The 15539-nt window shown below is 48.5% G+C and overlaps 1 protein-coding gene across 1 annotated transcript in view; it reads left to right on the top strand.

Moving 5' to 3' along the window:
* Window positions 1–15539, top strand: part of ASH1L (ASH1 like histone lysine methyltransferase) — a 57265-nt gene that overhangs the window by 5384 nt on the left and 36342 nt on the right. The window contains exon 3 of the mRNA XM_041464893.1: window positions 7045–11803. Coding sequence (XP_041320827.1) covers window positions 7045–11803 — 4759 coding nt within the window. The remainder of the gene's footprint in view (window positions 1–7044; window positions 11804–15539) is intronic.

Genomic DNA, 15539 nt, shown 5'->3' with positions numbered 1-15539 from the left:
CTTTCAGAAAACGTCCTGGGGCAGGCAGACAACGCTGTGCTAAGCCCAAAACCCCGAGCCTTGAACAAAACCAGACATTTTTGCCCCTGTTATTTTGCAGGAATGGTTCAGCTGTGCTGGCAGCAGTGAAGCTTTAGCAATAAAAGGCAAGGAGTGACACAAGGTGGGAACACAGGGCAGCAGGTTGGGACTCGCCCTCCTGCTCCATCTCCTTTTTCTGGGTAAAACTGCTGAGTGCAGGGTTCTGGAGATCTTCCTCTGCCTTTGGTCATGCTGGGAAGTTTGCTGATGAAATCACAGCCACTCACTGAAAGTTTCAAGCAAAAAAAAATTTAAAAGATGAAGAATTGATTTGTTTTCTTTTTGGGTAGCTCGGGAATATTTCCTGCAGGATGTGGGACAGAAGTTTTTTGTCTTAGGTTAATTCCAAAGAATCCTTGTTTTCCTGGTAGTTCAAAGTTGCTTTTAGAAAAGGCTGAAAAATAAAAAGTCTTGGAGGTGAAAAATAAACAGCATTTTTATTTGGGGGATTGCCTAGAACGTGTTGATGCCACAACTACAAAATAATTCCTGTGATGCCTCAGAATGCTCCAGACTGAGCATTGGCCTGGAGTACAACAGTAATGAATAAATCTGTGTATGTCCATTAAAAATCCTTATTTCTTGCCAGTGGCTCTCAAAAAAACCAAAACAACATTTTCACGAGCAGGCTGGTTCCTTTTAACTGCTTCAGGTGTTGGAAGCTGAGAGTATTTTGAGTTTTGTGGCTTGGGTTTAGTTGGGAAGTGTGACACCAGACTTGATAGATGTCCCTGTTCTCAGGGAAGATCTGCTACCCTTGACCTTTGTGCACATAAATACCAGAGATAATGACACTAAATAATGATCTAGCAGTAAGAAACCCTGATTCCCTTTTTAGAATAAAGTTTTGTTTTTGCTGTTGGTGCCTGTGAGGATTCTGGAATCACAGAATTGTTCAGGTTGAAAAAGACCTTTAAGATGATGGAGTTCAGTGTTCCCCCAGCACCACTAACCCGTGTCCTCAGCAATTATAACCTGTTGATTTTGATAGTTTATATCAAAATAACCTGGAGTTATTATTCCTCAATGAATGGTGCAGGTCTAGAAAGTGTAAGTTCACATAGGAGAGGGAATTTTCAGTTCAGCTCAGTGTCAAACTAAGAATAATGCCAATTTTCTGGAAACTTAATGTGTTTTATGCAATTGCTTTGGGCAGTGCTTTTATTGGATGGGTTCTTAAACCAGACAGTTGAACTAAAGATTGCACAGGAACAAATGTTTCAGTTTTTAAAGCACAAAATGCTTTTTGATGCAATGTAATCTCACCCTTTTGAACAGCTTTGTGCCCAGATGGGCCTTTCGTTCCAGCTGACACCACGGGAACAGGGCTTGAAATTTGGGCTGCAAAGGCACAGAATTCCAGGAAAACTCTTTATTTTCTATGGCATTGTCCATTTGATTGCAACATTGAGGCAGTTCCTTGTAGAGCCAGGAGGAGAGAGCAGGTGAAACACTCAGGAGGTGTTGGTGTTGTTTTCTTTTTTTCCACAGTGCTCACAAATGTGTCTGATTAAAACCTGGCTTTGTGCTTCCCTAGCACAACGTGCACAAATGAGACAGAAGTCATTAGACAAAAGTATCCACAATGCAGCAGAAGTTAAGGTGATAAGTTAGAAAATCAAAATAAATTCTGTGGCAATTATTAGTTTAGGAAGTTATATGTTATTTTAGAAAGTTATATGTTAGTGTAAAAAGTTATATTACTGTAAAAAGTTATATATTAATTTAGAAAGTTATATGTTAGTTTAGAAAGTTGTATTTGTTTAGAAAGTTATATATTATAATATATAGACTATATATTATAATATTATAATATATATTATATATATGTTATAATATAAATACATAATATATAGTATATGATATATTATAATATATATTATATATTATTATAAAGTTATACATTATCTTGTAACAAAGAAACTTGTGACTGCTTTTGAGCTATAGCTGAACACTTCTCTAAAAATCTCACAAGCTCTAAGACTGATATTTGTCTGTAGAATAAATCATCCTTAAGTTGAAAATAGTCCCATCCTTCATTTCTGACAGTGACAATGACAGCAGCAGCCACTTGGGCTTGGCTTGGGGTCTGTGCTCCCATCTCACAGAGCCCCTGGGTGGGCTGGGGGACATTCCTGTGCCCTGTGCAGGTGACAGTGCTGGCTGTCACCTGCAGGTTCCCAGGGGGGGTTGCTGTGTGTGAATAGAGTTGGGCTGGGGGTCACTGGTCATTGCTGTCCCCAGAGCAGGTGGCAGTGCTGGCTGCTGTCCCTGCCCTGCCGTGGATTTGGGGGTTGCCCAGTGAGAGAACTGGGCTGGGGGTCACTGGTCATTGCTGTCCCCAGAGCAGGTGGCAGTGCTGGCTGCTGTCCCTGCCCTGCCGGGGATTTGGGGGTTGCCCAGTGAGAGAACTGGGCTGGGGGTCACTGGTCATTGCTGTCCCCAGTGCAGGTGACAGTGCTGGCTGCTGTCCCTGCCCTGCTGGGATCTGGAGGTCACTGAGTGTGTGAATAGGGGAGCTGGGGGTCACTGGTCATTGCTGTCCCCAGTGCAGGTGACAGTGCTGGCTGCTGTCCCTGCTTTGCTGGGACCTGGAGGTTGCTGTGTGTGAATAGAACTGGGCTGGGGGTCACTGGTCATTGCTGTCCCCAGTGCAGGTGACAGTGCTGGCTGCTGTCCCTGCCCTGCTGGGATCTGGAGGTTTCCAGGGAAGTTTCCCAGTGTGTGAATAGAGCTGGGCTGGGGGTCAGCCTGACCCCATGGCCACAGACTGTGACACTGTGGGGTGTGTCCTGGAGGGGGTGTCCTGTACAGGGTGTCCTGGGGGTGTATGCCAAGGTGTGTCCTGTGGTTTGTTCCAGGGGTGTCCTGGGGGTGTTCTGGGGTTTGTTCCAGGGTTTGTTCCAGGGGTGTCCTGGGGGTATTTTGGGGTTTATTCCAGGGTGTGTTCTGTGATTTGTTCCAGGGGCGTCCTGGAGGTGTTTTGGGGTTTATTCCAGGGTGTGTTCTGGGGTTTGTTCCAGGGTTTGTTCCAGGGGTGTCCTGGGGATGTTTTGGGGTTTGTTCAGGGGTGTCCTGGGGATGTTTTGGGGTTTGTTCAGGGGTGTCCTGGGGATGTTTTGGGGTTTGTTCAGGGGTGTCCTGGGGATGTTTTGGGGTTTGTTCAGGGGTGTCCTGGGGATGTTTTGGGGTTTGTTCAGGGGTGTCCTGGGGATGTTTTGGGGTTTGTTCTGGGCGTGTCCTGGGGGTATTTTGGGGTTTATGCCAGGGTGTGTTCTGGGATTTGTTCCAGGGGCGTCCTGGAGGTGTTTTGGGGTTTGTTCCAGGGATGTTTCCCTGGGGGTGTCCAGGGCAGGGTCTGTGTGCTGGGAGAGTTGTGCTGCTGTGCCTGAAGGTTTTACCTGATTCCCTCAGTAAAGGAGCAGCAGAGTTCAGTTCTTCCACTGTTGCCTCTGCACAGAAAATGTCCTTTTTATTCCTGAAGTTTGGGGCTGTGCATGATTGCAGTTTGATTTTGGTATCTGCCATATCCTTACTCCTCCTTAGTGGCAGCAGTACCTGCTATTCACTTCGACCAAAAATCTGAAATTTTTAATGATACAGAATTGCAAGAAGAAGCTTTGACTCGCTGGCTGATATTGGGAATTTTTAAAATGTTTCTGCAGCCACTGCAACCTGCTCCAAAGGAAACATCTCAAGGTGGCTCTGTTAGAAGTTACTGGATGAAATTTTGTCCTTCAAAATTTCCCTCCAAAATGTTTCTGTTAATCATGCTGGTTATTAAATAGATTTATGGGGGAAAAAATCCCATATAAGAATTTTAGGTTTAAAAATGCTGAAAAAAATGACAGAATTTTTTGACTTCTTGTCTGACATCTCACTAGATGCTTCCTGTTTTCCTTTTCATTTTCTTTGAAATAATTTTCAGTGTGCTTGGAAACCTCACTCACCCTTAGATGAGAAAGAAGCTTTCCAGGGCACACGCCTTCAGCTTTCAAAGGATCTGTGTTTGATGCTAAAGTCTTGTTTTCAGAATCCTGGCATCTTGCTCAGATCAAAGCTGCTGTTTGGAAGGGTTTTGTTAGTTATGTATTTATTATTTAAGTGTCTACTCAAACTTCCAAGCTCTTTGTTTGGAAATGGAGGCAAGCAGGGAGAAGCAGAGCTTGCCAAGAGGTGTTGGATGCCCAGCAGTGGCTGTGTGAGGGCACCACAGAACCCAGAGGGTGGCAGAGCACCCAGGAGGAGCAGAAAAAAGAAGGAAAAGTGTGGAGAGCAAATACAGGGATGAGGAGCTGAATTCCCCAGTCAGTATTTAGGTGGATTTTTGAAACAAAGGAGATTTTTCTTCCAAAGTTCTTGTCGGAATTTCAGGCTGGAGGAGGAGGAGGAGGATGCAGCTCTCTGAAGGCTTTGATACTCATCAGTGACTCTCTGGCACTGCAGTGCCCCAGGGAATTCCAGGATTGCAGGCTCAGGGTGGTGGCACGCTGACTCAGGAGCTTCCATGTGAGTGCCAGGCCTGCAGGTGGGCACCCAGAACCCCCTGTGCCATCCCTGCAGGAAGGAGCAGCCCTGCATTTGGGGTGCCTGGGCTCACTGCAGGGGCTCCCCCGTTACCCACACAGCTGATTCTCTTCACTGTCACATTTTCTGAAAAATCCCCTTGCCCAGGAGTTCTCTCCTGGGAAGCTGAGAAGCCTCAGAGAAAAATGAAAACAATATTATCTGATTTGCTTCTCCTGTGTTTTGCTGCTTTGGAATGTAGTTTGGAGATTGTTTGCAATCAGGTTACAAACAGGTGGTTGTTTCATTAGTTTCATGTGAATTGTTTTTGCTTAATGACCAATCACAGCCAAGCTGTGTAGGGGCTCTGAAGAGAGTCACAAATATAATATAATATAATATATAATGTAATGTCATAAAATAATAAATTAACCTTCTAAAAACATAAAGTCACATTCATCATTTCCTCCCTTCGACGGGGATCTCAGAAAATACCACACTCAGCAGTGTCCAGGCTGCAAATTCCTGGTTAAGTGCAGCTGACTGAACAAATCCTTCATGATCAGCACCAAAATTGGCTGTCAGAGGAATCCAGGCTGTCCCTTCCTTCAGCACCCATGGGTACAGCTCTGGGATCAGGATGATCAGCTGCTGGAAGTGCCAGGCCATTGCCACACCAGTTTTTATGGCAGAGGGATGAAGAGCTGTGGCATTGATGTCTTTCACTCCATATTTAGTGTTTGTTCTGGTAGGTCCCAGGAGGTTTTCAAGTTGGGAATGAAATCACAGCATCACAGTGACTTTGGGCTGGGAGGGACCTTAAAGCCCAGCTTATTCCACCCCTGCCATGGCAGGGACACCTCCCACTGTCCCAGGCTGCTCCAAGTTCTGTCCAACCTGGCCTTGGGCACATCCAGGGGCACCCACAGCTTCTCTGGGCACCTGTGCCAGGGCCTCACACCCTCACAGGGAGGAATTTCTCCCATATATCAACCTCTCTGTCAGTCTGAACCCATTCCCCTTGTCCTGTCACTCCAGTTCCTGATGAGCAGTCCCTCTCCAGCTTCCCTGGAGCCCCTTCAGGCCCTGCAAGGTCTGAGGTCTCCACACACCTTCTCTTCTCCAGACTGGACATTCCCAGCCTGGATTCAGTCCTCCCACTGCCCCAGGCTGCTCCAAGCCCTGTCCAGCCTGGCCTTGGGCACTGCCAGGGATCCAGGGGCAGCCCCAGCTGCTCTGGGCACCTGTGCCAGGGCCTGCCCACCCTCACAGGGAGGAATTTCTCCCATATATTCATCCTAAATTTCCTGTCTGTCAGTCTGAACCCATTCCCCTTGTCCTGTCACTCCAGTTCCTGATGAGCAGTCCCTCTCCAGCTTCCCTGGAGCCCCTTTAGGTCCTGCAGGGTCTGAGGTCTCCACACAACCTTCTCTTCTCCAGGCTGGACATTCCCAGCCCTCCCAGCCTGGCTCAGTCCCTTCATCAACTTCATGGCTTCCTCTGGAGCTGCTCCAGCATTTCCTTGTCCTCCTGCTGCTGGGGACACCAGAGCCTTGGGCAGAATCATCTCCTCAGGGCTCAGAGCCTTCCATTGCCATGCACGTGTCCCCTGCACTGCAGAGATGTGTTGGGCACTGTGTGCAAAGAATGCCCTTCCAAAATAAAAGATGAATTTATTGAGATGCCCTCAGTAGGTTTTGTGAAGGTATTGGGTGTTGCAGTTTTGATTTTAAGCTTCACAGAATGAATTTCATGTTTGGTGAGGTCTGAACTGGAAGTAAGTGTGAGTTTCAGTTTTTCCATGTGTGTGCATTATCACCCCCCTTCCCCTCCATACAAACAGAATAATTTGAGTTCTTTTATTTTGCTTATTTTCCTGGCTGTCAGTGCTGTGCTGGGAGGAGAAGCTGTTGGTGCAGGGGCTGGGGGGACATGGCTGAGCTGCCAGCAGGGCTCTGCAGGGACAGGGTGACAGTGCCAGCCCTGCCAGGGCACTGCTCAGCACCATGTGAGCTCCTCAAGTGCTCTCACACTATAAATAGCACAGCACTTTGTTGTTTGTGGGTTTTTAGTAATAAACATCAACAGTATTTTTTGGAGGATATTTGTAATAACTGGGGGACAGATTAAATGGTTTGTATTTCCAGACTTGGGAGTTTGGGTTTTGTTAACATCAGCAAAGCCTCAGCTTTGTCCACCATTAAAACATTTTGCTTTAAATATGAATATCACTCTTACTTGCTGAGTGTGTTTATTTTATTGTGACATTTTATTATTTAAATTACTGGTATTACTATTGTTTGGTTTAAAATTAATAGGATCATGAAGCTTCTGTTTATACAGTAACCCTGATACCAGAGCAAGTGTTAATCACCCAAACATAAAAAGATACTGTGTTACTCAAAGTGATACTTTGTACCCTGTTCCTAAAGACTTTTTTTCTTTATTAACTCTTAGGACCCTTCCAAGTCTTACAAGAAAGCTGGAGAAGTTGCAGCAGTTGAGTTACATGTGGAAGAAGGTATCGAAGTAGAAACAACCCCTTTATCTAAGAAAGTTTCCCCATTGCATTCTGAAATGACAGATTATATAAAGTCATCTCCTCCGACCCTTATCAGTAGCCATAATTCTGATTTAAAGGATAGAACAGAAATTAACGGAGCAACAACTGTCACAGAAAAATTGGCTCAACTGATTGCAACTTGTCCTCCTTCCAAGTCTTCCAAAACCAAGCAGAAGAAGCCTGGAAGTGGAAATGGAGCTACATCTGGTTTGGTGAAAGACTCTGGGAAGAAGCTGCCAGGAGCTATAACTGCAAGTGGGTTGGTTAATAAAGATTTGGTGAAGAAACTGCCAGGCTCTGGGATTGCTGTTGGGTTGGTGAACAAGGACTCAGGGAAGAAGCCATTAGGGATTGGCAGCGCAGCCATACTGGTTAACAAAGACTCTGGGAAGAAGCCCCAAGCAATCAGCCCCTTAATTGGATTGGTTAGCAAGGACTCTGGGAAGAGGCCTCCAGGGATCAGCACTCCAACAGGGTTAGTCCACAAGGATTCAGGAAAGAAGCAGCCAGTGACCAGCTCTGCAGTTGGGTTGATCAGCAAAGACGTGGGGAGGAAACTTCCAGGGATCAGCACTCCAGCTGCACTGCCCAGCAAGGAGCCTCTCAAGAAACCAGTAGGGATCAGCAGTCCAGCAGGACTGGTTAACAAGGATGCTGGGAAGAAGTTGTTGGGAATAAATAGTCCTACAGGTCTGCTTAACAAGGATTCTGGAAGGAAGATGCCAGGGAGTGGGAACAGCACAGCTCTGGTTAACAAAGACTCTGGGAGGAAGACGCCAGGGATTGGCAGCCCCATGGGACTGGTTAGCAAGGACCCTGGCAGGAAGATGCCAGGAATCAGCAGTCCTGTGGGATTGGTTAGCAAGGACTGTGGGAAGAAGCCAGCAGGGATTGGCAGCCCAGCTGGTTTGGCTACCAAGGACTCTGGAACTCTGAAAGCAGACTCCCTCGTGCCCTCCTCAGAGCCCTTTAAGCTTCCTTGCAATTCAAACCTCAGTAGCCTTGAAAGCCACGAGCCTGCGGATTTACTGAAGGAAAATACTACCAGCAAAACCTTTGAGAAGCACATCATGAGACAGAGCAAAGAAAGCATCTTGGACAAGTTTTCAATTCGGAAAGAAATTGCTGATGTAGGCAAAGAGATGTTCAGTGAAGGAATGTGTGTTCCACAGGATGCCTACTCATCCAGTGAGAAAGGGATTTATGAAATGTCTAAGCACGAGAAGCAGCCTCCAGTTTATTGCACTTCACCAGACTTCAGGACAGGAGGTGCCTCGGAGGTGTCGACAGCCAAGTCCCCGTTCAGTGCAGTGGGAGAGGGGAATCTCCCGTCTCCTTCCCCCACTGTGTCTGTCCCCACCCTGAACAGGAGCCTCTCCACAGCCTCCTCCCAGCTGGCATCCAACTCGTTGCACTTAAGTTCCACGGCAGAGCTCTTGGAGGGCATTTCAGAGCCCATGGGCAAAACGCCCTTCTCCTCGGACAGCTCCCTGCTGAGTCTGAACAGGACATTGAACCACACCCTCAGCACTGATTTTAAAGGTGCTGAGAAAGACTTAAGTGATTCAAAAGCATCTTACGTGGAAACTTCAAGAACAAGTCCTCCCACGGGGAAAAAGCCCATTTTGGCAGCTGAGACAAGCATCCACGCTACTGTCACCCCTTCAGTAGTTAGTTTTACCAGCTTGTTTGGTAGCAAGCAGTTCCTCAAGATCGGTGCAATAGCTGCATCTGAGAAATCCTGCCAAGGAGCAAAAAACCTGAGCAGCACTCAGCAATCAAAACCTTTAAAGAAAAGAAAAGGAAGGAAGCCACGATGGACTAAAGTGGTGTCGAGAAGCACGTGCCGACCTCCAAAGGGTCTGGAACTGGAAAGGTCAGAGCTTTTTAAAAACATTTCCTACAGTGCACTATCGAGCAGTAATTTGGAGCAGGCCAAATTCCTGAAAAACATGGGATCATCCTCGTTTGTGGAGCATGAATTTGTCAAACATCAGTTGCCAAAGCTGAACGAAGCTAATGGACAGTCTCTGGCACTGCTGGCTGAGACTGACAAGCAAACTCAGAAGTTCTACAGCGCTCACAAACAACCCTCCAGCTTGTGTATGTCAGATGATTTCTTAACTGACATATACAAACCCAAGAGAGGAAGACCTAAATCCAAGGAAATGCCAGAACTCGAAGGTCCCCCCAAAAGAACTCTCAAGATCCCAGCATCAAAAGTCTTCTCAGTGCAGTCAAAAGAAGAGCAAGAACCTCCAATTTTGCAGCCTGAAGTCGAAATTCCCTCCCTAAAACAAAGCTTATCAGGACAAGCTTTTCCTAAAAAGAGAGGAAGGCCTAAAAGGCAGATCCGGTCATCGATAAAAATGAAACCACCCATTCTGTCTGTGGCACCTTTTGTTGGAACAGAGAACTCGAGCAAGATGGGGCCTGAAAGTGAGCAGCATCGGCCCGGGGAGTTCTTTGAGAGGAAGGACCAGCTCCGAGGGCCAGAAGAAGTCCAAAGCCCCAGTATTTGTAGCATGAGTGATTTGGAAGTAGACTCAGACAGAAAAGTTGCCAAGAGAAATAACGGACAGTTAATGAAAACAATTATTCGAAAAATAAATAAAATGAAAACCCTGAAGCGAAAGAAACTCCTGAATCAGATTCTGTCCAGTACAGTGGAACCAAATACCAAAGGGAAGATGCAATCCAAGCTCCACAACACCGTGTCAACTCTTGCTGCCACGTTCGGTTCAAAACTAGGCCAGCAAATCAACGTCAGCAAGAAAGGAACCATTTACATAGGAAAAAGGAGAGGGAGGAAACCTAAAGCTGTGCTGAATGGCATTTTAGCCAGCAGTGCTGCCAGCCTGACAGTTCTGGAGAAGTCTGCCCAGCAAGCTCCTGGTACATCCCTAGGACAAGTCCTTCCCCACCTGCTGCCCTCGGCAGCGAGCCCCTCGGAGATCCTGCCGTCGCCGGTGTGCTCGCAGTCCTCGGCCGTGAGCGGGGGGCAGAGCCCCGTGAGCAGCGACGCGGGCTTCATCGAGCCCAGCTCGGTGCCCTACCTGCACCTGCACTCCAGGCAGGGCAGCGTGGTGCAGACCCTGGCCATGAAGAAAGCAGCCAAGGGGAGGAGGAGGTTGTCCCCACCCACGCTGCTGCCCAACTCCCCGTCGCACCTGAGCGAGCTGACGTCGCTCAAAGAGGCCACGCCGTCGCCCGTGAGCGAGTCCCACAGCGATGAGACCATCCCCAGTGACAGTGGGATAGGCACAGACAACAACAGCACCTCGGACCGAGCCGAGAAGTTCTGTGGGCAGAAGAAAAAGAGGCACTCGTTTGACCACGTGTCCCTCATCCCGCCCGAGACTTCCACCGTGCTCGGCAACCTGAAGGAGAAGCACAAACACAAGTGCAAGCGCCGCAGCCACGATTACCTCAGCTACGACAAGATGAAGAGGCAGAAGAGAAAAAGGAAAAAGAAGTATCCTCAGCTCCGAGGGAGGCAGGACCCTGATTTCCTCGCCGAGCTAGAGGAGTTAATAAGTCGGTTAAGTGAAATTAGAATAACCCACAGAAGTCACCATTTTATACCCCGAGATTTGCTGCCTACCATTTTTAGGATAAATTTCAATAGTTTCTACACCCACCCTACTTTTCCTTTAGATCCTTTGCACTACATTAGAAAACCTGATTTAAAGAAAAAGAGAGGCAGGCCTCCAAAAATGCGGGAAGCTATGGCAGAAATGCCTTTCATGCATAGCCTGAGCTTCCCCCTGTCCAGCACCGGGTTCTACCCCTCCTATGGCATGCCTTACTCCCCTTCTCCCCTGGCAGCTGCTCCCATAGGATTAGGTTATTATGGAAGGTACCCTCCAACTCTTTACCCTCCTCCACCCTCTCCTTCTTTCACTACCCCCCTACCCCCACCTTCCTACATGCATACAGGCCACCTGCTTCTCAACCCCACCAAATACCACAAGAAGAAGCATAAACTCTTGCGCCAGGAAGCTTTCCTCACCACCAGCAGGACTCCTCTGCTGTCCATGAGCACGTACCCCAGCGTCCCCCCCGAGATGGCCTACGGCTGGATGCTGGAACACAAGCACAGGCACCGCCACAAGCACCGGGAGCACCGCTCGTCCGAGCAGCCCCAGGTTTCCATGGACACCATCGCGGCCAACAGCTCCTCCAGAACGGTTCTGGAGTCCTTGAAGCGCTACAGGTTTGGGAAGGAGGCCGTTGGGGATAGGTACAAACACAAAGAGAAACACAGATGCCACATGGCTTGTCCTCACCTGTCACCTTCCAAGGGTTTGCTGAGCAGAGACGAGCAGTGGGTCAGGAGAGAGCCTTCGGAGTCCAATTCCTTGGCGCTGGGCTTGCAGACACCTCTGCAGATAGACTGCTCTGAAAACTCCCCGGCTCTGTCCCTGGGGGGGTTCACTCCCAGCTCAGAGCCAGCCAGCAGCGACGAACACACAAACCTTTTCACAAGTGCAATAGGCAGCTGCAGAGTCAGCAACTCTGCCAGCACCAACGGACGGAAAAAGTTACCCGAGAGCCCTGGGCTGTTCGGCGGGCAGGACACGGCGCTGGGCCGGCCCCTCCGCAAGGAGCCCCTGCCTTCTTCCCTGGAGAAGGCCCTGCAGCCACTGTCAGGTAAGGGAGCTCGGCCTTTCCATGGGTTTTGATGGGTTCTGTTGTACCAAGCACAGCTGGAGCAGGGGGCAGGTGAGGTTTTGGCTCTGCAGGGGTGTCCAGCCCTGCCCCTGTCCTCACGCTCTGTTGCTGCAGTGCCAGCACAGCCCTGGGGATCTCCCCCAGAGCCACCCATGGCACTCTGTCCTTCCTCCCCACAGACTCCTCTTGCTTTCTCATGCAAAGGTCTTTGCTTTTTCCATGCAATTTTACTTTTCCGGAGAAATGAGAGAAAGTTTCTCACCATTTTTGGTATTTTCAAAGCCGTGTTTCTGTTGGAAGTTTGGTTGCTTAGGTTCAGACCACCTGTTGCTGCTGCTGTTGTGAGTAATGTTTCCATTTAAGAAAGTGTTTCCTATTCCTTTTGTAACTCTGTTTTGGTAATTTGACGATCTCTGCTACAACAGAGCTTTCAATCCCTGCCTCGAGGCCTCTTGCAACACCTCAGAACTGCTGGGGTTGATGCTGGGGATGCCTGAGACCAAACCTAGAAATTTTGGATTTATTCATAGTTGGGAAATTCATCTTTCAGCCTCAAGCAATACTGGAACAGGAGGAGCAGGAACAGGAGCTTGTTATTTGCATAATATTAAGGAAAAGAAAAGATAACCTGCAAAGGGCAAGTGCAGCTTGTGCTCCTGCCTGCTTCCAGTGTGTGAGGGAAGCCTGAGCTGCTTCTCCCTTCCCTTCTTGCCTACATTCTCCCTTGAAGTCTAAATCACTGTCCAAAGCCACTTGTGACTAATATTTCACAGAGCAAGAACCAGCTGCCAGGACTGAAAAATCCCTCCTCACATTCCTGGCTCTCGTCTTGCTCCTTCCCATGGGATGCTCCTGCTGTGGTGCCTCCTGCCACCTCCTCTGCTCAGCACACCTGTGTGTGCACAGGGATTTTCTCTTGGTTTGGGGGGGTTTATATTTTCCTTCTTTATTTTAAGCCCAGCTGGATCTTTGACAAATTCATATTTCTTTGTGCTGGTACTGAAATGACTTGAGGTGGTGAGTGGAGTAGGCAGCAGAACCATGAGATTGCTTCTCCTGCAGTGATGGAAAGAGAAGTTCCAAGTGCTGGGTCACTTAAATTTGGCTCTGAGGAGGGAATTGGTTGTGGGAACCTGAGCAGCTCTGGGAACTGGGAGATGATTGGAGTGAATGATCTGGCCTGGGTTTGTGTGAGGAGTAACCCAAGGAGGGGGAGAGCAGAGATGCTTTTTGTGGAGGCTCTGCCTGCTCCCTGCCCCAGGAAGTTGGAGTGGTTCCTCAGGCTGGGCTGTCACTTCCAGGCAGTGCATTCCCACCTGGAACATGGATATTTTGTGAGGCTGGCATTTGGATTGGGATCCAGCTCATTCCCAAGGAACCCCACAACACTCAAGACTTAAACCACGTCTGGTAAAAAGCCCCAGGAAAGAGAAACGCCAGATTTGGGGTTTTAGATCCGTGTCAGTTTGCATGTTGTGTTTGGGGTGTTTTGGTTTTAGCCACGGTGCCAAATGGTGATTCTGAATCCATGACCATGGATTAAAGATTAAAGGAAAGGCACAGATGGAGAGAAAACCTTTGGTGCATCAAAGATTATTTATTTATAAAAGCAGATGCAGTTTGGGTGCGTGCTGGTGCTGGATCAGAGACTTGGAATAAGCAGTCAGGGATCAGCATCAGGGAACCCATCCAGAATGGGTCTTTGGGATCCATAGGGAATGTTTGTGGTGCTCTATTTCAGAGTATTCCATGTGGAAAATCTACCTCACCTCCACATTTTGAACATAAACCTGGCCTAACTGGTTGAACAAATTCTTTTTATGATATTGGCAGATATTGGCAGGGGTTTACCCACGTCTGAATTGTGTTAGAGGAGGGTTATGCTGGCTGTGCAGACAGGACTCCCGAGGAGGTCAGAGCTTCCCAGGAGCTGAAGCACAGGTGGAAGCTCCCACTCTGGGGCTGTGGTGTGACCTTGGCACAGCCACAGCAGGGCAGGACAGACTCCGGGGGAGTTCTGTCCACTCCAGGCTCTGGTGTTCTGTCCAGGGCAGTTCTGTCCACACCAGGCTCTGGTGTTCTGTCCAGGGCAGTTCTGTCCACTCCAGGCTCTGGTGTTCTGTCCAGGGCAGTTCTGTCCATGGGTGTTTTGTCCAGGTGTGTTCTGTCCAGGGTTGTGTGTTCTGTCCAGGGCAGTTCTGTCCACTCCAGGCTCTGGTGTTCTGTCCAGGGCAGTTCTGTCCACTCCAGGCTCTGGTGTTCTGTCCAGGACAGTTCTGTCCATGGGTGTTTTGTCCAGGTGTGTTCTGTCCAGGGTTGTTTTGTCCACTCCAGGCTCTGGTGTTCTGTCCAGGGCAGTTCTGTCCAGGGGAGTTCTGTCCACTCCAGGCTCTGATGTTCTGTCCAGGGAAGTTTTGTCCATAGGTGTTTTGTCCACACCAGGCTCTGGTGTTTTGTCCAGGGGTGTTCTGTCCAGGGGAGTTTTGTCCAGGGGTGTTTTGTCCACTCCAGGCTCTGCTGTTTTCCCCAGGGGAGTTTTGTAGGACTCTGCTCTCTGTTCATCCCAAGTTGTTCCTGAGCTCCTGCAGCTTTCCACCAGAGTTCTTTTGAATAATTGATGCCATATCTTAGCCAGCCTTGGTGTGCTGCTCACAGTTCCTGTGGCCTCGGTGTGTTGGCTTGCAGTGCTGGCAGTCCGGAGGCAGGGAGGGAACGGGATCGGCCGTGTGCTGGGGGTGGCATCCTTGTCCCCGGGATGTGCCACCCCCTGCCAGCAGTGCCATCCCTGCCGCCTTCAAAACCCTCTCCTTGTATTTTTCCCTGTTATGAATTGCAGTCCCTTCCCCACTTAACTCCCTCTGTTTAATTTCTATTTTCAATCCCAGCTCCCAGCGTACTTGGTTAATGTAGACTTTTTTAAATTCAATGCATTTTGGAGTTCCTCAGGAGGAAAAGTCACCCTGGAAGGACAGACCTGCTACGGCAGCTCCCTGAACCCAGAGGGGTGGGTGGGCAGAGGCTCAGAATAAAGTGAAACTCTTGGGTTAAGATAAGAATCTTTAATAATTAAAATAAAATTATATATTATAATAATAATATTAATGACAGTAGTAATAATTGTCATGAAAAGGACAGAGCAGGGGACCCTGGAGAGTGCTGGGCACCATCCAACATCATCCTTCCCCTGAACCAGGCACTGGTGGTGCCTTGTGGAGGCTGACCTAGAGCAGGGACTAGACAGAGTTAAAGAATAAAGTAAGGATTTATTAGGAGGTCTCAATAAATCCACCTGGGGCAGCACAACCCAAAATGGTCACAAAAATGGACAACTGGTCACACTTTTAGAAGTTTTGGTTCATTAGCATATTGGAGTTAATTGTTTAATTCCAGCTTTAGCCCATGCAGTCCCATTTTTGTTGTTTTCTCTCTCCAGCCCACGCTGTCTGTGCTCTTGGGCTGAGATTTGGATCATTTGTTCCTGGTCCCCAGCTGGAGCAGGAATTGTTTTGTGTCCTGCTCTGTGCAGAGCTCACCATGCCCTGACATGAAACCCAGACCCACCCACTAAAGCAGCACAGAGCCTGAAAAATACAAAAACCAAACCCTGAGGCACCACTGGGACAAATTCACTCTGTCCCAGCTGGAACCCAGGACAGGTGCTGAGCACCTGTGCAGTGCCTCACCCAGCTCAGCCCAGCTCAGCTCTAGAGGTTGG

The sequence above is a fragment of the Pyrgilauda ruficollis genome, unplaced genomic scaffold (genome assembly GCF_017590135.1).
Source record: "Pyrgilauda ruficollis isolate IOZ18807 unplaced genomic scaffold, ASM1759013v1 scaffold185, whole genome shotgun sequence".
NCBI classification, from domain to species: Eukaryota; Metazoa; Chordata; class Aves; order Passeriformes; family Passeridae; genus Pyrgilauda; species Pyrgilauda ruficollis.
This window is presented reverse-complemented; position numbering and strand designations above follow the sequence as displayed.